Source organism: Culex pipiens, chromosome 3 (assembly GCF_016801865.2).
Source record: "Culex pipiens pallens isolate TS chromosome 3, TS_CPP_V2, whole genome shotgun sequence".
In the NCBI taxonomy this organism is placed as follows: Eukaryota; Metazoa; Arthropoda; class Insecta; order Diptera; family Culicidae; genus Culex; species Culex pipiens.
In genome coordinates this window covers 135886297-135912091 of record NC_068939.1, presented here as the reverse complement: position 1 = coordinate 135912091, position 25795 = coordinate 135886297, and the positions used below count along the sequence as shown (strand labels likewise).

General features: G+C 42.4%; 1 protein-coding gene across 1 annotated transcript; it reads left to right on the top strand.

The window, feature by feature from the left end:
* The first annotated feature begins 4990 nt into the window (after positions 1-4990).
* Positions 4991-23354, top strand: LOC120413807 (E3 SUMO-protein ligase RanBP2). The gene is made up of 7 exons (XM_039574763.2): positions 4991-5359; positions 8822-9994; positions 10058-14848; positions 14915-15057; positions 20740-21500; positions 21561-22379; positions 22452-23354. The coding sequence occupies exons 1-7, from the start codon at positions 5282-5284 to the stop codon at positions 22757-22759; spliced, it is 8073 nt and encodes a 2690-aa protein (XP_039430697.1). The 5' UTR covers positions 4991-5281; the 3' UTR covers positions 22760-23354.
* The last annotated feature ends 2441 nt before the right edge of the window (positions 23355-25795 follow it).

Here is a 25795-nt window from a genome sequence, read left to right as displayed (position 1 = left end):
GGTCCTGGCGGGTCTTCTTGACGGGAATCTCAAAGAGAATTTGCTGAAGGAGGAAGGTTTGACTTTGGACAAGATGGACAAGTTCATCACAACATGGAACATAGCAAAACAAAACGTTAAAGCGTTAAACAATCAACCTGGAGGATCTCAATTGGGACAGTACAGTTACTTTACACCAGAACAAATTCATTACATTCAAAAGACAACAACACAAAGACAAGGGTCTTCACGGTACGGAAATTACAGACAAAATGATGGGTTGCAAGGGCAAAATTTTCCAGAAAGGCGAAACAATTCCAGATTTCAGCCTTATAAAAACTACTATTCTGATTCTCAAGTTTACACTAACCGAAGGTTCAATAACCAAACACAGCAACAAAGGTATTTTGACAAAAGCTATGATAGGAGATATCCTCAGACTAGAATTTCCTGTGATTTTTGTGGAAAAATGGGTCATTCTAAGCAAAATTGCTTCAAACTTGATTACTTTAACAGACAATTTGTGAATTTCATGGGTGAGAGTACTGCAGATGATTATTCCTGCAATGAAGGTGGTGAAATTGAGTACGCAAATGCGGAAATGTTCAACCAAATAGAAAACTTTCAAGATAATAACGACCAATGCATGAAAATTTTTACTGTTTTGAACACAACATATGTTAAGCTGGATGAAACACAAATAGAGGACCAAATGGTTGATTTTGAAGTTGATGATAGTTGCTTGTTGAATGACAGCAAATTTTCTATACCAATTGATGATGATAGTTATGCTGACATTGAATTGAAAAGTTTGTTTACCCCGAATTGGGAGGATGATTCGATTTTTGATTTAAACGATTTGTTTGATAAAACTTGTTATAATATTGATGAAAATTGTGTTGATGCCCTGAATTGGGATGAAAATTTGTTTTGTGGTTTTGGATTTTTACATGATGAGAACATGGAAGGTGGTGAATGTGAGAATGTAGGTTTTAATGAACTTTTAGCAGATGTCAGCGTGAGTTTTGAAGGTGCCCCAGATTGGGAAGAAAATGTTGTGAGTGGTTTGAATAATTTATTTTTGTATGACGATGTTTTGGATGTGAAACAAGATGTGATGTTGGAAAATAACGTGGGTTCGATTGAACATAATTTTGATACCAAAAGGAATATTTCAAGCAATGCAATAGCAGCAAATTTATATTATACCTCAAATTGGGAAGACAGTGACAATTTTGATTTGGAATGTTTATTTACTAATGTTAACTCGAATCAAGCAAATCTTGATAACTGTGAGAGTTCGGACAAAAAGCTGCTGATTGGCAATGATGGTTGTGGAATTGAGTGTTGTATTCATGATGTTCAGAATTTGATTTTAACCCCAATTTGGGGAATGTTTCAAGAAAGTTCGGAAAGTGTTTGTTTTGAAAAAGTATTATTTGACGAAGTTTCTGAGATGTTAGGGCGAAAAGGTAGTAGTTTGAGTTTAAAGCTATGTAAATCTAATTTGAAAAACGAGTATGATATGCAAAACATTGAATTGATGATAATATTTTTGATTATGATTGCTATAATTGTTTGCCAAAATGGGTTTAAAGCTATACAAAATTCGTTGTTTCTGTACGAACTGATGACTGAAATTTTGACGAGCATTGCAAATTTGCAATTTATTTTGATTTTGAGTAAAGGATGTGCTAAAAAGTTAGACAATCGCTTTGTTGACGATTTTTGTGGTCGGCATGATCAAAAATTTGTGGACGATTGCTGGTTGTTAAATGACAAAGTTGGCAAACCGCTATATTTACAAAGCGGGAAATTGAAATGTTTACAAGTCATCTATGCCAAATCATTAAATCTGTTTTTGGAAAGTCATATTTGGTACACAATTGAGAAACAACAAGTGTTGGACAGGAATCTTATTAAAAGCATCAAACCAAAGCTGTTGGTTTGTTTGCTTGAATGTAATTGTTTGCTGGACAGTTTGGCAATAGTCATTGTGTTATTCATATTTTTGAGATTAGTTTTCTCAATTTGTTTGCTAAGAAACCTTATTCGCGGGCTGACGAAAGTGACGAATGGAGAATTCCATAATTTTAGTTTGTTGGTCATTTGTTCAATTCAGTTCATTAATTTTATTCAAGACGATGATTGTCTGTCATGGAAATTTAGTTTAATTTCAAATAGTTGTGTGTGCAATGGTACATTGAATGAAAAGCAAATTATAAACAAGTTAAACTATAGCATACCTAAAACTAAAACTTTTCAAGAGAAGTGTTTGACAGATGATCAGATAGTAGATGTGGAAACTCAATGGTTTCAATGGAAACTTTTTGAAAGGGTGGTGAATGAGGTAGTCTCTTTAACTTGGGACATACCTAGCATATATTTTCATAAAATAGATCAAAATATCTTGATTCCATGCATTGTTTGCATTAATTCTCAATCAAAAATCCACAATAGTGATGAATTACTTGTTGTTTCAAGGTCCATTGGCTTTGTTCACAGGCTGATATGCTGGATTTCTGTCCTGAGTTTTAGAGTTGTTATTACAGTTTTCATTATAAATTTCCTAAAACAATTTTATTTGTATTTTAAACAGATACTCATTCAACACGGTTCCCAGTGTAGCGAAGACAAGAAAGCGCGATGGCGGCTAGTAGCACGAACCGTCGTGTTGTGGACTCGAAGGAGATGTGCTGTTCGTGGTGACTGGCAATCAAAGAGGTTGCTGGTGGAGTGCAGCAAACGAAATGACCTTCTACTGAAGACGAAATGCGAAACGACATGGAGATTTCGAACGAGGACACGTGTGGTGCTGGATGCGGCAGATACCGTCCGTTTAGGGGTGTCTCTGAACGGAAAGCAACAAAACGTAAAAAACGCAAAAAGTGACTATTTTAAATTCCTGAACAATATTTTCATTCGAATAGTACAAAAAGTTGTATTAGATTTTTGGTTGATTCATAACCTTGCTTTATATACACTCAACCCCCGGTGGTTGGTCACTTTTTCGTTTGACACTTTTTTAGTTTGTACCCCGTTGGTTGGTCAAAGTCAAACTAAAAAGTGACGAACTGTCACTTTTTACACGGCGCTCACGCACACTATCAAAACACACGTTTAGTAGTGTGTGTGAACTCCGTGTAAAAGGGGTGTCAAACTAAAACGTGACCCCGTTCGTTTGACAACAGTTGGTGTCAAACCATCGGGGTTTGAGTGTACATTACTTTGTTATCATTTCATTAATGAGTTCGATTAACTTTAGTTTTAAGCAAAGGGGGAAGGACTGTTGAGTACCCCTCGTTTGAGTACTAGTCAAATGACAGCACAAATACATGTAACGCGCGTTCTCTAACTTACCTTAAATAAACGAGCTTGTGCTCTATTCGGCCTCTTTCAACGCTGAAACTCTAACTGATAACAGCTCGTCTTTTCCTGCTCCGCAAATCACAACTTCAACGCTTTCCCCGGTTATATTAATGACCATCGTTTTACACTGCTGTCGCGCGTCGAAACCTTCATCCGGAACCGTCCTGGGGTATTCGGAAGTGACCGGTGGCGTACCGTATGGCTTGGACTCGGATATTGGCCTACCTTGAGCACCTTGTATTTTTACACAGATCTGTGTAAAAAAAATACACAGATTTTTGAAAAACCGTTCTTTCAAATCTGTTTAAAAAAAAATACTCTAAATTTAAAAAGATCGTTCGTTGGATTAAAAGTTCGCGTTGGTGAATATTCGTAGAAAGTTCAAATTTTTCAATTTAAAAGTTGGGAAGTTTTTGATACTACTATGCATTTATGGATCAAAATCATTGTATTGGTAAAAGTATTTTACTTTTAATTGGAAAAGAAACCTTTTATGGCAAGAACACACAACATTTAGCACTCCAGGGATAATTGGGTACTAAAGCCCTATGTCAATTTTTATGTACAACGTTAAAAAACACGATTAAAAACCATTTCTGACCACTTTTTTTCATTTTAATGCAAATTTTTTTTTTGACAAGACAACATTTTTTCGATGGATTAACTATGGTCCCCTTGGAACGAGCTGTCAAGTAGGAGCTTTTCTGTCAAGAAGGACCGCGAGGTTAATTTTTCAAAATTGATTTAAAAATCCATTTTAAACTCTTTGTGGTCGTACAAAGGGTCATTGTACTCAGAAAAATAAGCTTTATCGCTGTAAACAATAATATCAGCAATCTAAGCTTCATTTTAGGACCCAATTTCAGGAAAATGTACTTGGTTTTTTACACTTATTTAAAAAAAATTAAACTGTATGTTAAAAAAAATTATTGCATTTAACGCTTCTCCACTAGCTTCAATAATTTTTTTAACATACAGTTTATTTTGTTTTAAAAAAAAATGTAAAAAACCAAGTACATTTTCCTGAAATTATCCCTGTAGTGCTAAATGTTGTGTGTTCTTGCCATAAAAGGTTTCTTTTCCAATTAAAAGTAAAATACTTTTACCAATACAACTTAGAATACAACGATTTTGATCCATAAATGCATAGTAGTATCAAAAACTTCCCAACTTTTAAATTGAAAAGTTTGAACTTTCTACGAATATTCACCAACGCGAACATTTAATCCAACGAACGATCTTTTTAAATTTAGAGTAATTTTTTTTCTAAACAGATTTGAAAGAACGGTTTTTCAAAAATCTGTGTATTTTTTACACAGATCTGTGTAACAAAATACCCAGATTATGAAAGCTAGAACTGAACAACAACCTGTGTATTTTTTTACACAGATCTGTGTTATCTGGATTTTGCGTGTAGGCTGCATCACTATAGTTTTTAAGTTTTTTTTTATCTGAGTGATTTGAGATGAGTATGTAGATGAGTAAAACCAAAACCCCCGAAATTGGTCATTTCACATTCAGCGTACAGCCCCGACCCCTCTACTTTTAGATCACTTTCGCGTGTTCGAAAAGTGTTCACGCGCGCCGCCGTTCGAACTGTCAAACCGGCTCCGGCAAAATTTCTTCACACAGGCTCGCAACTTTCAAACTGTAAACGACCGCCATAAGTGAAGGAGGCTTCTCTCTCACGTTAGCTGCGTGGAAAATTAGCAAAGGGAAAAAATCGTGCGGAGGATAAAAACGAAACCCCGAGAGCACACCTCTTTCGTCGCGTCGCGCAGGCAGGTGAATTTACGTGATAAAGCAGTGTTTAGTGTTTGCGGTGAAAAAAGGTTTTTTTCCTTTCGTGAAAAGACAGGAAATTAAGTGCGCGCAGGTTGCTTCGATTGTCCTCGCCGCGGAAAGTAGAGTCGTCGTCGTCGTCGGCCTCGCAATGTTCTCGACGTTCGCCACCAAGAAGGATATTGATCGGCACGTCAAAACGTCCCTGTCCAAGCTGCCGGAGCATGAGGTAGGTCAATAGTCCGGGTGGGGTAGGAAGAGGGCCTTTCCGGCGATGGGAACTGCTCCTGGTGGGGGTCCGGATCGTTCGATTTCTCGATTTTTTGCTTTTGGCGACGCTCTTTCACTCGACAAGGTGGCGCCCCGAGTAAAAATAGATGGCTTTTTCATTATTTTGATAGTTTTGAGGTTAGGTTTTGATGTCGAGGTCGATTGATGGGGGAATGGTGATGGAACGATTACTTTTATTTTATTTTAATGGACAAAATGTATTCTTTGTTTTTTTTTTTTTAATATGTTAAGAGTTATTATGAAAAACCCTTATAAGAAACTTGATAATTACAATCAAAAAATTTGAGAATCATTCAAAAAATAGTTTTCATTCATAGTCCAACCAAACTTAAAAGTGTTCTGAAAAAGTTTTTGTATTTTGCTACAAATATGTTATAAAACTTGAAGCGCTAATCTTGTTTAAAACCTTGGGTGCACTTTTTTTCTTTTTTTTTTTTTTTTTTTTTTTTAATAGTGTTTTTTATTAGAATTTAACTATTCTGCTCCAGGATGTTACATTTGCAATTCAGAGATTTGGAGAACCTTTCAACTGAGATCAATTCATAAGCCTTTGCAGGGAGGATACATATTTCTACGTTTAGATTTTGCTAACTGGGTGTTCTTTTAGGGAAAATAATTTTTGAGAAAAAACCCTAGATCTATGTTTGGCTTAAAAACTAATATCACAGTTGTTGGCAGAGGAGTGCTTCGATGAGCGGATTCGTTGACATCCCACACGAAGTCCTGAAGGTTCTCATTGCCCTTTCGATGCTTGCGTCGACGGTGTCGACGCCGGCCAGCTTGTGTAGATCGTCGGTCGGGTACCACGGGTCCAGGTTGTGTACCATCTTGAGCAGCTTATTCTGCTTCACCTGGAGTCGCTTACGGTGCGATTTGGCGCAGTTGCCCCAGACCGCAGCAGCGTAGGTCAGCATTGGACGGATGATGCACTTGACCACCAGCGACTTGTTCTTGATGCTCAGCTTCGACCGCCGATTCAGCAGGGAGTAGAGCGCTTTGGTGGACCGATCCACCTTCCCGATGATGTAGTTCACGTGCTTGTCGTACTTTAGCTTCTTGTCATGTACCACTCCCAGGTACGTGACTTCGTCGTCCCAAGTTGCAGGCTGGCCGTTGACGCTGATCGATCTGCGGGGAAGGTGCCGAGCAGCACGCCTCCTGGTGAAGAAGATGGACTGGGTTTTCCCAGCGTTCAGCTTGATGCGCCACTTCCGCTGAAACTCCTCGAGGTTGTTCTGTGCCGCTTGGAGGTGGGTGACGACGATCTTCGGGTCCTTGTCCGATGCCAAGTATGCAGTGTCATCCGCAAAGAATGCGTACGACACTCCATCGATCATCGGCACGTCGGAGGTGAGGATGTTGTAGAGAGTCGGGCTCAGCACTGATCCTTGGGGCACGCCGAAGGGGATGTTGTGGACGGAAGAACGCTCGCCATTCACCGTCACCGTAAACGACCGATTTGTCAGGAACGACTCGACGATCTTGACCAGGAACGGCTGGAGCTTTTTTTTTTTTTTTTTTTTTTTTTTTTTTTTTTTTTTTTTTTTTTTTTTTTTTTTTTTTTTTCTTTTGAGAGTTGTTTGAAAGTGATAAATAGTCTCGGTAGAGTCGCTGGTCGGTAGTTCGACTAATAATCCAAAGGTCGTTCGTTCGAATCCCGAGGGTGGATGGGAAATTAGGTATAAAAAAGGTTAGGATTGCCTCTACGTTTCAAGCTTTCGGACACCTAGTTTCGAGTAGAAATCTTGCATTAGAGAACGCCAAGAAACAGCTAGAAGGTGAGGAGGAACTTGCTCAAGCGGAAGCCGCCCTGGGTAGTGCGATCCGAATCAGTCGGAATGATGGGTACGATGACAAGCGCCAACAGATTACCGTCGAAAAGAAAGCAGCTTACGACAAGAAGCTGCACAAGGTGACCAGAGGAAACGTGGAACGATACAGGCAGGCTCGGAATCGACAGGTCGCGGTCTTCAAGCTCAAGAAGCGCCAGCAAGAACGAAACGCGAAAATTCTTCGAGAAGTTAAACCGGTCCCGCAGAGGCTTCGTACCGCGAGCCGACGTGTGCAGGGACAACGCGGGAAATCTGATCGTGAACAAAAGCGAGGTGTTGGAAAGGGGGAAGCAGTACTTCAACGAGCACCTCAAACGGCGCTGAAGCGAACGGAGACGGCGTAGGAGTCAACCTGAAGAACAACAGACCGGCCGGCAAGGATCGGTTACCCGGTGAGCTCTTCAAATATGAAGGCGAGAGAGTAGGAGTAGCTACCAGAGGAGTGCATGGATGATGTCGTGTGTCCCATCTACAGAAAGGGCGATAAGCTGGACTGCGGCAACTACCGCGGCCTTCAAAATCCTCTGCCGCCAGCTGTCACCCCAAGCAAGGAGGTTCGACTTCAAGGCCGCGTCGACCGCGAGCAGCTATGGCAGATTATACACGAGACCGGGTTCCCGGACAAACTGACTCGGCTGACGGCCAACATCGTTCTGGAGGGCATTACTCGAAGGGCGGGCATCGAAACGAGTGGCACGACTATGAACAAGTCCTACCAGCTGCTCTCTTTTGCCGATGACATCGACATTGTGGCAAGAAATCTGGAGACGGTGAAAGATGTCTTCACCCGGCTGACGTGTGGACTGGGCAAGAATACGACGAAGACGAAGTACATGAGAGGAAGGGGCTCGAGGAACGTCGGCTTCCCAACTGTATCCCGTCTAGCTGTGGATGATGATGAGTTGGAGGAGGTGATCGAGTTTGTGTACTTGGTATCGCTGGTAAGTGCCGATAAAGCCACCAGCAAAGAGATCCGACCTCGTATTTTTGCTGGGAATCGTGCTTACTTCTGATTACGGAAGACCACACGAGACCTGGACGATTAGGCAAGAAGACGAATGTGTCCTTCGAGTCTTCGAACGGAAAGTGCTACGAACGATCTACGGAGGAGTGCAGATGTCAAACGGAGTGTGACCACCCTGGCACGGATCGTGAGGCTCAGTCGAGCCAGCCTGTCGGATTGCTTTTTGACTGCGATTGCGAACCAGATGGTGGACAGACAGAAGAGCAAGGAAATCGTCTGTCTTTAAAATAACTTTAAGTAATTTAATCAAATTTGACCAAAAAAAAAAAAACATAGATTTCAATTCACTTAGAAAAATCAATCTCAAGAACATCTGTCCACCAACGCGCAAAAGCTCTTTGGTCGGTCCAAGTGACTCGTTGAAAGATTACAAATTATCACTAGCTATGAACAGCTTATCATTCGTTAGTTGAAAATTGTTTGCTTATTGGTAATGATAGCCTGAAGTGTTCTAAACCGAACCCCCGGTTGTTTGACACTTTTTCGTTCATTTTATTACAAAGTCAGATTAAAAAAAAAATAAATCATTCTGCTTTTGCTACAGAAATACCAACGCGGGCTGGCCATCGCCCGGCAGTACCTGAAGCTGAACGAGTTTGCGAGCGCCGAGCACTGGCTGAGCTGCTTCCTGTCGGTGCAGGAGGACAGTGCCCAGGCGCACAAGCTGCTCGGCCACTGCTACGAACGGCAGAAGAAGATCGAGCGGGCCATTACGTCGTACCAGCGCTCGCTGCAGCTCGATTCGAAGCAAACCGGGCTGATTACGGACGTGTGCAAGTTGCTGCTCTCGGATGACAACTTCAGCAAGAACCTGTCCAAGGCCAAACACTGGTGCGATCTGGCCGAATCGGAGCGCATCAACCACGAGGCGGTGCTCAACCTGAAGCTGAAGGTCGCCAACAAGGACGCGGCCACCGACAACAAGCTGGTCAAGGAGATCATCCTGAAGGAGATTCTGGCCCGACCGTTGGATCCGGGGCTGAGAATACGCCTGGTGCAGCACTTTACCGACGAGAAGAAGCTGGACGATGCGTTCAAGTATTGCTACGACATTGAGATGAAGTTCACGGAGACGTTCCAACAGTCCGTTGAGTGGGCGAACGCAATCTCGTCGATGTTGACCCGTTACGTCGAAGCGAACGCCGCCACGTACCAGTCCAACTGGAACTACTGGCTGCTCGCGGTGATGACCCTCGATCGGCAGATCTACCTTAACCTGCTGGCCGACTCATCGCTGCAAACCATCAAGCAGAGCAATATCCGCGAAATCGCCACCCTTCTGTTCGAGCTCGACCAAACGCTGCGCAAGTTCGCCGAAAAGGGTCGCAATTCCTGTTCGCACAAGCAGCTCGCCGAGGAGTTCCTGCTGCACTACCGCGGCCAACTGTTGCTCCATTCCGCATCGCTGCTGTTCAAGAACGAAAAGCAAGGCACGACCAGCAAGGCCCGCGACGTAACTACCAAGTGTTTGCCGTTGCTATTTCTGGCGTACCAGTGCGGCGTTCCGGACTCGGACGAACCGTGGCTGCGGCACACCAACGACGCCACGCGCCAGCTGGTCGCGTTCTGGAACAAGCAGGCCGCGTTCCGGTGCTGCCAGGCTGGCAGCAGCATTCTGTCGTGCGTGGACGACAGCGTCGATGCTTCGGTGATTGCCCAGATTCAGAGCGTCACCGAGAGCAAGATTTGGAACACGGCCGAGGATTTGGTCAATCAGGTGGGTGCTCGAAGGGTTCGTCGTAGAGCGAGCAAGACTGAATGTATTGTTTATCGTTTCTAGGTTCGTCAATTCTGTGCGGACATCAACTGGAAGAAGAGCATCTTCCGCGCGCTGTACAGCAACAACGGGGACCAGATTTCCAAGATGTCTTCGTCGTACTTTATGCAGAACGCTTCGATCGGCGAGCCGCAGTACGAGCTGCCCAAGCGAGAGCACATTCAGATGTATCTGGAGATTGCCCAGTATCTGTGCCCGTCGTCGCTGCCCTACCAAATCTACCTGGGGCTGGGCGTGGACGATTTGGCTGAACTGCGGTGCAAGTCGTTCAACGGGTTGAACTTTTCCACCAACAACCTGGACAACTGCAACGTGGAAACGCTCAACCAGCTGGACGTGGACTCGTTTCTGTACTGTGCGATTTTGGTGGCCAAAAGTTGCCTGGAAGGCGAGCGCAAGTACCAGGACAAGATGAACAGCGGCAAGCCGCGGATTCTGCCGGCGCCGAACATGGTTCCGACGTTGTGCGAGGAGAACAAGGCGGACTGGTGGAATGCCGCTTGTGCCGTGTTCAAAAACACCAAGTCGGCCAACTTTTCCTCGAACAAGCAGCTGCTGCAGCACGGATTGCAGGCGGTTCGCGGAACCGGCACTCCAATTACGGACGTGATTGTACTGCTCAAGTTGGGTAAGATCCTAGCCAAGCGGATCAACAACACAACGCTGCCGGAGGAGCGGCGCCAGCTGGAGTTGCGAACGGAAAGCGTGTACAAGGCGGGCGTGCTGCTGTGGAAGATGCGCAACGAGAGTTCGTTCAACAGCAGCAACATCTTTTTCAAGTACGGCGTTGATTCGTTCGAGTGCAGTCAGGAGGCGGTTAAGCTCGCGGAGGACGCGCTGACCTATCTGGCCGGGGTGTACTTCAAGCACGGTCGGTACGAAGAGTTCACGCAGGACTTTGGCGGCATTCCGCTGCCATTTGCGGCGTATTTCCGCGCGGAGGCATTCAAGAAGCTGGACGAATCGAGCAAGACCCCACTCAAGACGAAGAAGTTCTACAGCGAACGGGCGCGCGACTGTATCAAGCAGACGCAAAAGTACCTGGAGTTGCCGTACATTGAGAAGAGTCATCCGCTGCATTACGTCGTCCACAGCGAGATCAAACGCATCCAGTTCAACGATTCGATGGACGGCGGCGGTGGCAGCAATTTGAACAGCTCGCTGAACGGGTTCGGCAACAGCGGAGCCGATGACAGCGATCACTTCCAGTCGTTCAGTTCGTCGAACAACGCGGACCGGTTGAATCGATCGGAACGCGAAGTCGCGGTCAACTACAACGCCAGGACCAACGAGCTGGAAAGCTTGATTCGCAACATGATGGAGGTGCTGACCATCGTTAAGGATGATGTGCTGAACATTCGCAATGACGTCGGAGATATTCAGGAGAGGCTGGTCAAGATCGAGGATCACATCCACAAGAAACCGGCCGAAGATGACGCCGCTACGGCCGCTGCGTTGAACGATTTGTACATTTTGGACGAACTGCAGAATCCTTCGTACGTGAATCAGCCAAACTACAACCAGGCACTGCAGCAACAGCTCACACCCAATCTACCTGGACGTTTACCACCAAACCATCCAGCGGCGGCCGTCGCCATGCAGCATCCCAATCCGTACCAGCAGTTCTACAACACTTCGTACCCAATGTACATGCAGCAGTACGCCGCTCAACAGCAACAGCAGCAGCGTGCCCAAATGGGAGCCGTTGCTTCTCCGATGCACAACTACCAGGACAACAGTCTCCTTGTGCCCGCTTCACCCTACTATCAACAGCAGCAACAACAACAACAACAGCAGCAGACGCCGCAGCAACAACCCCCACCGATAATCCCGCCGACGGTGCTTCCTCCCCAACAACAACACCAACCCGTCGCTCCAAAACCGGCCAACACACTGTTTGAACAGGCTCTGCAAACACCAACCCTGCTCAACACATGGAACTCGACGTACAATGCCACCAACCTGCTGCAAACATCCACACCGACCAACGCCACTCCGCTCGACAAGGTCCCACCGGTAAACGTGGTCATCACCAACTCGGATCCCCTCCCCACAAACATCTCCGTCGGAACGTCCCAGCCAACGTACAGCGTCACGATTCCACCCCAGCACATCAAACACAGCGTAATCAGCAACACCACGCCGGCCGTAACTTCGGTCGTTGCCGCGCCCATCGCCTCCGGTATCGAGAACATCTCGCCCGTTGGTCAGCAGCCGGTCAACACCAAGTTCCCCATTGCAGCGCCAAAGGTCACAATGCCGACCATCACGCCGGGCATGTTCAGCCAAAGCATCGCCGCTTCTTCGGCGTTTAACGATTCTGGAGCTGCTGCCGCCGCCGCCGCCGATGAGGACGAAGACGACGATGATGCGGCGAACGTCTCCGGGGAGTACGACCCGCGACCGGATTTCAAGCCGATCATTGCGCTGCCCGATGAGGTTGAGGTGAAAACTGGGGAAGAGGACGAGGAGCAGATCTTCTGTGGCCGGTCGAAGCTGCTGCGCATGGTTGATCGAGAGTGGAAGGAACGGGGACTGGGCGATCTGAAAATCCTGAAGAGCAATGCCGACCCCAGCAAGTACCGGATCGTGATGCGACGAGAGCAGGTGCACAAGATTGCGGCCAATCACACGATCACACCGGAGCTGATCATCAAGCCGATGGAGAAGAACAACAAGTGCTACACCTGGGCGGCGATGGACTTTGCCGACGAGGAACCGAAGAAGGAAACGTTCTGCGCGCGCTTTTCAACGCCCGAGTTGGCCAAAGAGTTCTTCGACAAGTTTAACCAGGCAAAGAACGAGGTGGCTCGGCTGAGGAAGCCGGATTCGATGCCGGCCCCAGCACCGATCAAGACGGAAACTCCCAAGTCAAGTGGGTTTAGTTTTAGCACTCCAAAGAGCAGCGATAGCACTGTGAAACCAGCATTTGGAACGTTGACCTCCAAACCCGTCTTTGGTGCGTCCACCGTGACGACTACGACGCCAACCAGCAGTGCCGCGCCAACGACCACATCGACCCCGTTCCAGGGCTTCAGCTTTGCCAACAATTACGCACCGCCCAAGCTGCAGACACCTGCTGCACCGGAGAAACCCGCGGAACCGGCGGCGGCCTCCAAGCCAAGTCCGTTTGCTTCGTTCACGTTTGGAGCGAGCGTAACCAGCAGCACAGCGGCAGCGGCAGCAGCCCCCGCAGATTCCACCAGCAACAAGTCGTTCACGGACATCTTCAGCAGTCTGAACAAGCTGGCGACGCCGCCGTCTAGCACTACGACACCAGTTGCGGCGACGCTGAACACTTCCGGCGCAGGCGCCGGTGAAGACGCCGTGGAAGAGTTTGTTCCGACGGCGGACTTCAAGCCCGTCATTCCGCTGCCCGACCTGGTCGAGGTGAAAACCGGCGAGGAAGGGTTTGACTGCGTGTACGAACACCGCGCCAAGATGTTCCGCATGGACAAGGCGGCCAAGGAGTGGAAGGAACGCGGCCTGGGAAATATCCGGATGTTGGTGAAGAAGGACGACAACAACGTGGCGCGGCTGTTGATGCGGCGTGAGCAGGTGTTGAAGCTGTGCTGCAACCAGCTGATCACCAAGGACTTGAAGTTTACCGTTTCGGAAAAGAACACCAACACGCTGACCTGGGTTGGACACGATTACTCGGAGAACGAGCTGCAGGTGGAGACGTTTGCGATTCGCTTCAAGACCGCCGACATTGCGAAGGATTTCCACAACATGATCAAAAAGGTTCAGGCGGCCATGACCGGTGCCGGTGCCAAGGCTGAGGAACCAAAGAAGAGTGACAAGAAGGCGGAGCCGGCGAAGGGCTTTGGCGATATGTTCAAGCCCAAGGCCGGCGCGTGGAACTGCGAGGCGTGCTACGTTTCGAACAAGGGTGACGACCTGTACTGCATGGCGTGCGGTGGACCGAAAGATTCGACCGTTCCGAAGAAGGAGTCCAATCTGTTGGATACGCTGCCAAAGTCGACCAGCAAGTTCTCCTTCGGAGTGCAAGCTGCCGCCGCGACGGAAGCTCCCAAGTTTAGCTTCGGCGTACCGGCGGTGGCCGCGACTACGACGACTACGGCCGATTCGACCAAGAAAGCCGAACCCAAAGGATTCGGTGATCAGTTCAAGCCCAAGGCCGGTTCGTGGTCGTGCAGTGCGTGCTACATCAACAACAAGGGAGAGGACCTGTACTGCGTGGCTTGCGAAACTCCCAAGGATTCCACCGTTCCGAAGAAGGACAGCAAGAGCAACAACATCCTGGGCGCTGCCGACACTCCCAAGTTTAACTTCACCACTGGAGGTGGCTTCTCCTTCGGCGTGCCGGCCGCTACCAACGCAGCCCCTACCGCTCCCGCCACAACAACCGGAGGTTTCGGTTCGATAGGCACCACCCCCGGTTCCGGCTTCTCGTTCACACCCACCAAAACACCCGCCGTAAGCACGGTGGCAACAAGCGCAACCTCCACGCCAGCCAAGGCCAGCTTCCAGTTTGAGCTGCCCAAGCCGACCATGTCGTTCGGATCGACACTGGCCACGACGACAGCAACGCCCACCGCCACCGATGACAAATCCCCGAAGCCGGCCGTGCCGGAAAAGTCCACGTTCGAGTTTGTGTTCAAGCCGAAATCACCGGGCGGTGGTGGAGTCGGCGGCAAGGCCAAGAGTCCCGGACGCACCATCAGCGTCGGGTCGGAAGGTGACGGTGGGGAAGAGGGCGCCGATGAGGAGGGCACGGCCGAGGAGGAGAACAACACCTACTTTACGCCCGTCATTCCGCTGCCGGAGAAGGTGAGTCGGTTGAGGGGATGTCTCTTGGTTGGATTGACTGAAGAAATGTTTATTTTTTTTTTTTAGGTTGAGGTGAAAACCGGCGAGGAGGAAGAGGACGCCCTGTACTCGCATCGCGCCAAGCTGTTCCGTTTCGTGGACAAGGAGTGGAAGGAGCGTGGAATCGGCGACGTGAAGATCCTCAAGCACAAAACCAACGGCAAGCTGCGGTAAGTTTGAACAAATCGTGGTGGTTAGGTATTGCATTCGATTGTAATTTCTCACCTCACGTTCGGAATTTTTGATCGTAAAACAGTCCAGACTCGATTATCCGAAGGATTGTATGGGACTTCGGATACTCGAATCACGAACTTAAAGAAAAATCGTATTTTTTTTTATTTTCATCAATTAACATCAAATTCTAGTTCTGCGACCCCATTTAAGTCAAATTTAAATGCGGAGTTTTTTTTTCTTTTTTTAATGGTCCAATAAACCAATTTTTAGTTTTTGCTTTTTGGGTGTTTTTTAATACCCCTGACTCAAGGCGGTTTCAAAAACACCCTAAAACAGGGTGGCCACTCAAGTCGGGAAATCGGGAAAGTCGGGAATTCGCCAAAATCGGGAAAAAGTCGGGAATTTATGTTTTTTTTTGTCAAAAAGTAGGGAAAAGTCGGGAATTCTAAGCATACATATTTGAAAACTATTTGTTAACTCTTGAATAATTTTGTAATATTTTGTGCAATTTTCAAATTGAATTCGCTCAATTCTGATTTTGTAACTTACTTTAAATTTAAGGTTTTTTTTTCACTATTTCAATATATTTGAGTATGGAAAAGCTGTTTAAGACATTCAAAATCTTAATTAATATTGGAGTCTTTGACACAGATCTTCATAATATTTTTCATGAATCATATGATCTCTGTTAGTTTTTGTTTATCAAACAAGAGGTTAAGTTAATTAAAAACTATTATAAACTAATTTTTTTGGTAAATATTTTTAATTGTTTAACTAAATTCAAAAAGTAATTAACAATTTGTTTTTTTTAAAGTGTTGCCTTTAAAATTTTTTGAGAGTATGGGTAAATTACCTACTATACATAAAGCTTGATGTTCAGTTTGCGGAAAACTTAAATAATATAATAATATCAGCATTTATGTTTTAATCATTCTTTGATTTAAAATGATGATGAAGTTTAAAAAATAGGAACTTAATTTTAAGCTCAGTTATCTTTGACTTTTTGTCATTTCCAGATGACTTTTTGTCATTTCCAGATGAAACGAAGTATCAAAAACTAATGTATGCCAATTTAAAAAATAACATGGAAGTTATAAGTATTGTTGAACTTTCGATATTTTTTCAATGACTAATTGTTTGTGTTTCTACTCTGAATCATAATAATTAAATTCCTTTTTTGAAGTTTTTTTTTTTTAAATGTTGTTTCAGTTTCTGTATTTACAAAAAGTGAATATATTTGGATTATTTTTAAATTGATTTAATTTTTTTTTCGGTTGTTAATATTGACTTTTCTTATAGAAAGTTTTTTGTTTGAAATCATTTTTTGGATAAGAAATGCGTATTGTTTGAGCATTCCGGAAAAGTCGGGAAAAAGTAGGGAATTTGAAAATGGGATTTGATTGGTCACCCTGCTAAAAGCAAAAACTGGAAATTCGGTTTATTGGATCTTTAAAAAAAAACTCCAGAAATGGTTGATTGCTTGTAAAATACAATTTAAAATTCTAAATCACATTAGAGTAGTTTGAGGGTCAAACGAATGCTCAACAATCAAAAATTAGACATCGTTTTTTTTTTTCTTTCGTGATTCGTTTATCCGAAGTAAAATTTTGCCAAGACCGTCGGATAATAGAGTCTGGACTGTATTACGATCGTAATTTGTCAACCTTCGACAAATTACGACTGACGATCGAGAAAGTCTCGATGTGTTTAAAGCTTGTTTTGAAAAAATCAAAAGTTTCGAGAATCACAAAAATTTCAAAATTAGAAAATTAAAAAAAAAGTTAAAAAAAATTCAAAAAAAATTATAAATATTAAGTCGTAATTTGTCGATAGTAGATTGAGATCTACCGTCGACAAGTTACGACTGACGATCGAGAAAATCTCGAAGAGTATAAAGCTTCTTACCAAAAATTTTAAAAATCTTTATATTTTTTAAATTTCATTTTTTTTTAGATTTTTAAGAATTTAAAAATTTTCCTTCACAAATTTAAAAAATGTCAAAAATTCACGCGAAAATAAAAAAAAAGATCAAAAAAATTAACTTTTTTTAAACTTCTAAAATTTTTAAAAAATTTCAAAAAAATTTAAAGTAGGTACATAAGTCGTAATTTGTCGATGGTAGATTGAGATCATTCGATCTACCGTAGAAAAATTACGACTGACGATCGAGAAAATCTCGATATGTGTTGAAAGCTTGTTTTCAAAAAAAAAATCTGAAATTAAAAAAAATCAAAAAAAAATTTTTTTTGAAAATAATTAAATTTAAAAGAATTTGAAAATAAAAAAAAATTATAAAAAAAAATTTAATTTCAAAAAAATTAAAAATTTTATAAATTTTAAAAATTGAAAAAATTAAAACTTTCAATAAGGGCATCTCCAGCGCTGGGGTGCAAATCAAATTTGCACCCGGCTCATGAATACCGAGATCAAATTTGCAACCTTGAAAAAACTCCGTCATCCCCACCGCTCGGGTATCAAATTTGCCACCGAAACAAGCCCACCGCGGGGGGCAAAAATGGGTTTTTATCATTTTTTGCTCTCGTTTACCTTCAAAATCAATAATTATGTGTTGATTCATGCCTAGAAATGCTAAAAGTTTATTAAACTTTTTAATCCTATTGAAAATTCCAAAAAAAATAATTTTTCGAAAATGTCGAAAGTTAAACCATTTGCTACCCGATTTGATTCCCACCAAATTTGCTCTCGAGTTTGCCCCCGAGTCGCCCACCGCGCGTAGCAAAGCAGGTATCAAATTTGATCTCAAGTTCATCTGTAGAAGAAAAATATGTGTCGGTACCTGTCGGGAACTCATTTTCTGATACCCGACAAGTACCGGCAAGCCGGGGGCAAAGTTTTGAATGCGTGTTTCGGAGATTTTTGCTCTTGTGGGTGATTCGAAAATTCAAAAATTTAAAAATTCAAAAATTCAAAAATTTGAAAATTCAAAAAAATTTGTATGTCTGCTCTTGTGGATGATTCGAAAATTCAAAAATTTAAAAATTCAAAAATTCAAAATTTTTTGTATGTCTGCTCCTCGGGTCTGCTCTTGTGGTGATTCGAAAATTCAAAAATTAAAAAATTTAAAAATTCAAAAATTCAAAATTTTTTGTATGTCTGCTCTTATGGTGATTCGAAAATTCAAAAATTTTTGTATGTCTGCTCTTGTGGTGATTCGAAAATTCAAAAATTCAAAAATTTTTGTATGTCTGCTCTTGTGGTGATTCGAAAATTCAAAAATTCTAAAATTTAAAAATTCAAATATTTTTGTATGTCTGCTCTTGTGGTGATTCGAAAATTCAAAAATTTAAAAATTCAAAAAATTTTGTATGTCTGCTCTTGTGGGTGATTCGAAAATTCAAAAATTTAAAAATTCAAAAATTCAAAAATTTAAAATTTTTTGTATGTCTGCTCTTGTGGTGATTCGAAAATTCAAAAATTCAAAAAATTTTAAAATTTAAAAATTCCAAAATTCAAAAATCAAAAAAAAAATAAAATTTTGAAATTTTTGAAATTTTTAAAATTTTTGAATTTTTTAAAGTTTTTAAAATTTTTGAAATTTTTAAAATTTTTGAAATTTTTAAAATTATTAAAATTTTGAAATTTTTAAAATTTTTGAAATTTTTGAAATTTTTGAATTTTTTTAAATCTTTTAAATTTTTTAAATTTTTTTAAATTTTTTAAATTTTTGAAAGTTTTCAAAAAAAATTCCGTGCTTGATTCGATTTTTCCGTGCATAATTCCATTTGATGCGGTAGCAAACAGGCTGAATACCGGGTAGCAAAGTGAAATCCCAAAGAACTGAGAGCAAATTTGCTACCGCGACAGGTACCGCGATGGGGTTGACGTCGGGTGCAAATTAGCTTTGCTTCGATGTTTGCACCCAGCGCTGGAGATGCACTTAAGGGGAAATGAAGTTCATGAACCCATGCCATTTTAAAAATCATAAAAATTAAATTATTGTTTTTTATATTTTTACGTTTTTAATTTTTTATGTATTTTTAAAATTTCGAAAATTATAAAAATTTTAAAAATGTTTTGAAATAGGGTACGTTATCCATTAGTGGACCCCTTTCCTATAGTGGACCCTCTGAAGGGTTTTTTGTTGAAAAATTCAATAAAATCACAATTTCAAGCGTGTTTTTGTCTACAAATCTTTTATTTGGCATGTTCAGCATCATTTAAAACAATGTTGACTGACATTGACGTGTCCTTTCAGCCAAAATAAGTGTTTTGAGTTCGACATCTGAAATCAGCCATGGCCACTAGCATTTTCACAACAAAACTGCATTTATATTTTATGATTGAATTAACTATCCAATCATTTTTTGACTGATTATTCAACTTCAGCAGGTCGAAATAATGTAAGTTTAAGTAACTTTACTAAAATAAAACGAAGAACTGCTCATTTTCGAGCAAAAATTAGGGGGGTCCAATATAGGACAACGAAAAGCCAAACTTTTCCAAAAGTGGACCCCTGTTAATTTAACTTACAAAAATAAAGAAAACTGTGTATTTAAGCAAAAGTTTCTCTTAAACATACAATGAATGCTTGTTGTAATTAACCTAAACGCATGTTTTTTTCAATTATGAGTTTAAATATAGCTGTTTTTATGTTAAAAGTACCAAATATGCTGAAGCCGAAAGAATTTATAATTAATCAAAACTTTAGTTAATGGTACTCAACTAAAGCATCATAGTTGCAGTTTGAAATGATATTTTATAAAAATAAATCAATAACAAAACATTATTTTTAAATAAACATGCGTGGTTTTATCAGCAATTGTAAACAAAACTATTGTTTAGTTTCGGTCAATCATTTATGTAATTAATATGAAAAAAAAAAATGCATCAAAATTACTTTTTTAAATTATTTGTATGTTTACAGTGGTTTTTGAAACGTTTCTCTGATCTTTTTCGGAAATAAATGTGTTTAAATGTCTGTTAGGTTTTTTTTGTTGTTTAAAGCCAAATTTGTTAACAAAACATATTTGTTCATGATGAAAAGTGAGCAAAATCCAACATTTATTCATTATATCTATGATTAGACCTACACCATGCATCAAAACATCAAATATCGGTTAAATTTGGTATAAAAAATAACAGTTTGCCTATAGTGGACCCGGGTCCACAATCGGATTATGGACCCGGGTCCACTATAGGAAAAGGGGGTCCATAACAGGCAAAAAAAACTTTTTTTTCAAATGGCTATTTTTCTGCTCAAAAACAAAAAACTGATGAAACAGATACTCAAAATTGATCAAAAACACTCCAGATTCCATTATTCTGTACAAAGGGTTATGAAAAAGTGCTTAAAATATTGAAAATTTGTGAAAAATGTGCTTCGGCTCTACTAGGGGGTCCACTAATGGTTAAAATACCCTAAGAAGCTTTTAATTTTTTTTTACTTTTTTCAAAAATTAAAACAAAAATTTAAATTTTTGTTTTTTTTTAAATAATTTTTGAAATCATAAATTTTTTGAATTTTTAGATTTTTTGAATTTTATTTTGATTTTTTTAAATTTGTAAATATTTTAAATTTTTATGATTTTCTTTAATTTTTTTTGGATTTTTTATTTTTTTTTTTATTTTTCAAATTTAGTTTTTTTTATATTTTTTGATTTTTTTTGACAACCGGCACAAATATATTTTTTACTGACGCAACCTTATCCTCTCAACAGAGTCGTGATGCGGCGTGATCAGGTGTTGAAGATCTGCCTGAACCACGCGCTGGACGGCGACGTGCAGTACCAGAAGAAGGACGACAAGTCGTGGCAGTTTGTGGTGAACGATTTCTCCGAGGGCACGTTCGAGGTGATGAACTTTTCGTTGCGCTTCAAGACGGCGGAAATTGCCGGCGAGTTCCGCGACGCCGTCGATCGTGCCCTGGGGGGTGAAGAATCGGTCAAGACCCCTAGCGGCGGTGGCAAGCTGAACAGTACGCTCGAGTCGACGATTTCCACCCCGAACAGCAACTTCAACTACTCTCAGCTGAGCGATATCTCGCTGGACGACAAGGAGTTGACGACGAAGCTGAAGCTTCCGGAAGGGTTCTTCGACAGTCCGAAGCAGCCGTGCAAGGGCTGCCGAGGCTGCGACCCGGACAGCTTCGTATTCCCCAGCTATGGAGCGGCAGTGAACGTGGAACTCGTTGACGACAAGCCGCTTCCGGTGAGCGTTGCTCAGGTGAAGAAGGTGCCGGTCGCGCCCAAGTTGAGCAAATCGCCGAAAAAGGTTAGCTTCAGCGAGCACACCGAGGAGCAGAAAGTGACGAGCTTGTTCGGGTCGGTAGTGATGCCCTCGACGACGGAGTCCAAGTCTTCACCGTTCAGCATCAACAGCTTTGTCGCGGCGGAGAAGCAGTCCAGCACGGGGAACATCTTTGGGAGTGTGACCAAACCGGCGACGGACCAGGGCACGCCCAAGTCGATCTTTGGCGGAGGTGAGTTGAGTGTGAAAAGAGTTCCAGGAGTTCGATATTGAAACTTTCTCTTCTTGCTAGGTTTCCTCAGCTCAACCGGAACGGGATCTCCCGCGAGCGGGTCGATATTCTCGTCGTCGCTCAACACCACGCCAAACCCGGTGATCAAGCCGACTCAGGACGCGTTTAAATCTCCGCTGCTACAGCCGGCGGCTGCGTTCGGAGCCACAACGGCGTCAACGCCAAGCCTGAACAAATCCGCCGAAGGTGTGCAGCTGTTCGGTTCCAGCTTCGGCACGAGCACGCCCCCCACCCAGAGCATATTCGGGGGATCACCAGCAGCGACGACCGCCACAGCGAACTCAACGGGCCCGGTGTTTGGATCAGGTGGCAACATGGGCTCCAAGTTGTCCTTTGGATCCGTGCCAGGCTCGGACCAGAAGGTGTTCGGTTCCGGGATGAGCTTCGCCGATGCCGCCAAGGGCTTCGATAAGAAGGTGGTGGAGGGGGTCGAAAAGGTGGAACCTCCCAAGGCGGACATCCTCGATAAGGCGGACAGCGGAATGAGCTTTGCCTCGCTGGCATCGGGCACGGACGGGGGCTTCCTGTGGAACAAAAAGACGCCGGCCAACAGTGGCTTCGTGGGGCTGACCGTCAAGGAGGACATCTTCACGCGGATGGCCAACAAGAGCAAGAACGACAGCGGTGCAGGTGACGGGGAAGAAAATGACGAAGCTGCTGGCGGTGGCGATGAGAACTACGATCCACACTACGAACCCATCATCAAGCTGCCCGACGAGATCGAGGTGCGAACCGGCGAGGAGGACGAGATGAAGCTGTTTGGCGAGCGGGCCAAGCTCTACCGGTACGACTCGGACGCCAAGGAGTGGAAAGAAAGAGGTTTGTAAACTCTCAAAAAAAAAAAAAAAAAAAAAAACACGCCCAAGTCGGTACTAATGATCGTTTCTTTAGGTGTCGGCGAGCTGAAGATCCTGCACCACCCGGGCCGTAACAGCTACCGGCTGCTGCTGCGGCGCGAGCAAATCTTCAAACTCGTGCTCAACCACGCCCTCAACAGCGACCTGCAGATCACGCCGATGAACAACTCGGGCAAGGCGTTCGTGTGGGGCGCCATGAACCACGCCGAGGAGGGACCCCAGCTGGAGAAGTTGGCCGCGCGCTTCAAGAACGAAGATCTCGCCGCCTCGTTCAAGGCGGTGCTCGAGCAGTGCCAGGAGAAGCTGCGGCAAAAGCCCGACCTCGAACCGGACCAGGACTAAGGACACGAGCGTCGACGTTGTTGGCAGGAGCAACGCGCGCAGCATAAGTAAGCTCTAGTTTTTTTTCTTATCTTATTATTTTTACTATAGGTGTAATTATATTACGGTGGTCACGTTATTGTCTGTGTTTTATGTATGTTTTAAAACTGTCGGTTAATTTACTCTAAAAACCTTTGTTGTGTTTAATTTGGTCGAACCCTGTTGAAATTTCGAAACATGCCAATTATTCTTACTTCCTTTCGATCTGTGGAAGAAAAATCGAACAGACGCATTAAATTGTTGGCTAGAGAGAGAGAGCAAAGTACACCACCCTATCAAATACACACCAATATACCAATATACATGCCAGCGAGCAACTAGGTGTTAGTTATCTCCGCGAAATAAAAAAAAAGAAGAGAATAAAAATAATCTGAAGTGACAATCATGCACGGGACGAAAACACACACACCCAAACAAGCGCGCTCGAAGCGAAGCGTGGCCAAGACTGATTTGTAGCGAAAAATTACAATTAAAAAAAAATAACCAAAAGTTAATCCCAAATTCCGGGCATGCATTCAAAGTTCTCACTTCAGGTTAGTTTTGCGTGGGAGAAAAATCACATCGTTAAATCTAGCTTAGCACGTAAAAATTAAAGCAAGCAAAAAAAACGCGGAAAGCGATGCTTTCCTCCAGACGGGTTGTGGTAGGTTCATGTTTGTGTTTATTTTGTAACGCTGTTCCGATATTGAATTTCCCCCCGCCTCCGGAGCAACCACATGCCCGAAAGAGTCAGCACAACAATAAATCTGTCTAGCTGTAATTTTGAGTCGTTGATTCGCATCCGAAAGGTCCCTTTGTAGTGAATCCGTATGAATCTAGTTACAATTGTGTATTTTTATTTTTAGGTTTTTTTTTTCTTCATAAAATTATTTTTATTAGGTCCTTTTCGGTACTGGGACCTGGTTAGGACCGAGTCGACTTTTGTAATTATATTTTTCTTAAAGCTAAGAGTAATTACAGAGGATCTTGTGTGTAAATGTTAGTGGGAGGGGAGCATATGGCTTAGGTTTAACAACACAACATTGATTCATAAAATTATCACCAGAAGTGGGATCTAAGGGGTCTCTCAATCAAAAATGTACACCTAAATATTTCACTTTAGGATGAGATAATAATAATTATAATAATGCACCAAAAACCATAGATAAACATACCAATTCATGAATTCACTGTTGTAGTAGGCTAATGCCTTGGAGTGTTCCCTTCAGTGTTGTACACTTGGTTGATAAAAAAAAGTAATTTAAAACTGTTTTTGCAATTCCGTCGTGAAACTACTTACTTTTCCTGTCATTCTTGAACGACGAAATAGCCTACTTTTCTGTACCAAAAATAACAGAATCGAATAGCAAAATAAATGCTGAAAAGTTCTACTTTTCAGCACTCAAATGGGTGCTGAAAAGTTGAACTTTTCAGCACTTGTTTCGAAAAGTAACACTTTTCCAAGGGGTTGGAAACTCTTAGATCTATAATTATTTTGTTAACCAGTATATCAAAATATATGTTAGTATACTTATTATTTCCTTCCAATCGCCAGTATACTTACCAATATACTGAGAGTATCTTAATATACTAACAGTTTATTGCTGTTCGGTAAGTATACTAACAAGTATACTGGAATATCGTTAGTATACTCAGTATTCTTAAGTAATATTAGAGTTTCCAGCCCCTTGCACTTTTCAACATTTTTTTGATTTAAACGATTTATTGACAAAATACATGAAAATTTGACATAAAATTTCACTCAGTGTGTGTTTTTTGTAATTGCAAAAAATGTTGTATAGAACTCGTTGCAAAACTTGATTTTTTCAGTACTCTTCGTATTTATCCAACTCGGTGAACCTTGTTGGATAAATGTACGACTCGTGCTGAAAAAATCCTCTTTTTGCAACTTGTTGCATAAACTACTATTAGTATTTTTTCTAGCCGGTGAAGGTATGTTTTGTTATATGTTATTGAAAAGTTGAATCAATTACCTTTCTGAAAATATCAAGCAAAACAATGTAAATGGGCCAATGCCGAAGTGTAAACAAAGAATCTGTCCTGCTCGTTCCTAATGTAAACATCAACTGACGTGAGCAGGACAGACTCTTTGTTTACACTTCGACATTGACCCATTTACTTTGTTTTGGGTTGTTACGGACGGCGCGGATAGCGCGGATTTGCTGACTAATTTTGCTCAGGCGCAGATTTCGCGCGGATGGCAATTTTGATAAATGAATATATAAATAGATAGAATTACTTTCCAGTTATTAAGAAAATATTATCAAGAATTACGAGAATTAGTTTTTTTTTTTTTCATTGAGTGCAATTTCAATTTCTTATTAATAGATTTTTTTTTGTGCATGCCAAGGATTGATACCTAAGAGCATGCAATGGCACTGACCTTGTTGCGTGCTCTTCGGTTGACGTCCACGTAAGGAACATCCTGGAAGGAGCGTAACTAACTACATCCGTAGTTCTGTTAGATCATCCGAATTATCTTGATCAGAACAGTATAGCTCTGATTCCTTGCGAGTGTCCTATTTTCTTACCTCCACGTTGGCTTGGTTTTCATGATGAGCTAGCTGGTGGCCTGTGGAAACGGATCGTAAACCTTTGACCACCGCGGGTCAGAGTCGAGACGGCTAAAAGAAAGGGGCGCAACAATGTAGGAAAGGGAAGTAATTTGTGATTGTAGACGGTATTGTTTTGATTCGCAGTATGTTGAGTCAACTGCTGTGGATGTACCTGAAACATCGCACAACGGGGTTTCTCTTCTCTTCATTCTCAGCTACCACCTATCTCCTATTTTTATTTTGCTCTTCTGATTCCCAATTCTTCACTGATTCTTCTATTTAATATCCAACATTTGATTTTAATTTTACTAACTTTTGATTCTCTTATCTCTCAAAGCTTTTCCACTCTTTTTTTACCAATTGATACTGCTGTAACAAACTTTGTGATTTTTCCTTAAAAATATACTTTTCCTTAATGTACTAGTAATATCAAGTCTATTTA

What these genes read in the sequence shown, in the direction of transcription:
- LOC120413807 (XM_039574763.2), top strand. Translation starts at nt 5,282, where the DNA reads ATGTTCTCGACGTTCGCCACCAAGAAGGATATTGATCGGCACGTCAAA. An exon ending in CAAGTCGATCTTTGGCGGAG is followed by an intron (nt 21,501 to 21,560) that starts GTGAGTTGAGTG and finishes TCTTCTTGCTAG; the next exon opens with GTTTCCTCAGCTCAACCGGA. An exon ending in CAAGGAGTGGAAAGAAAGAG is followed by an intron (nt 22,380 to 22,451) that starts GTTTGTAAACTC and finishes TCGTTTCTTTAG; the next exon opens with GTGTCGGCGAGCTGAAGATC.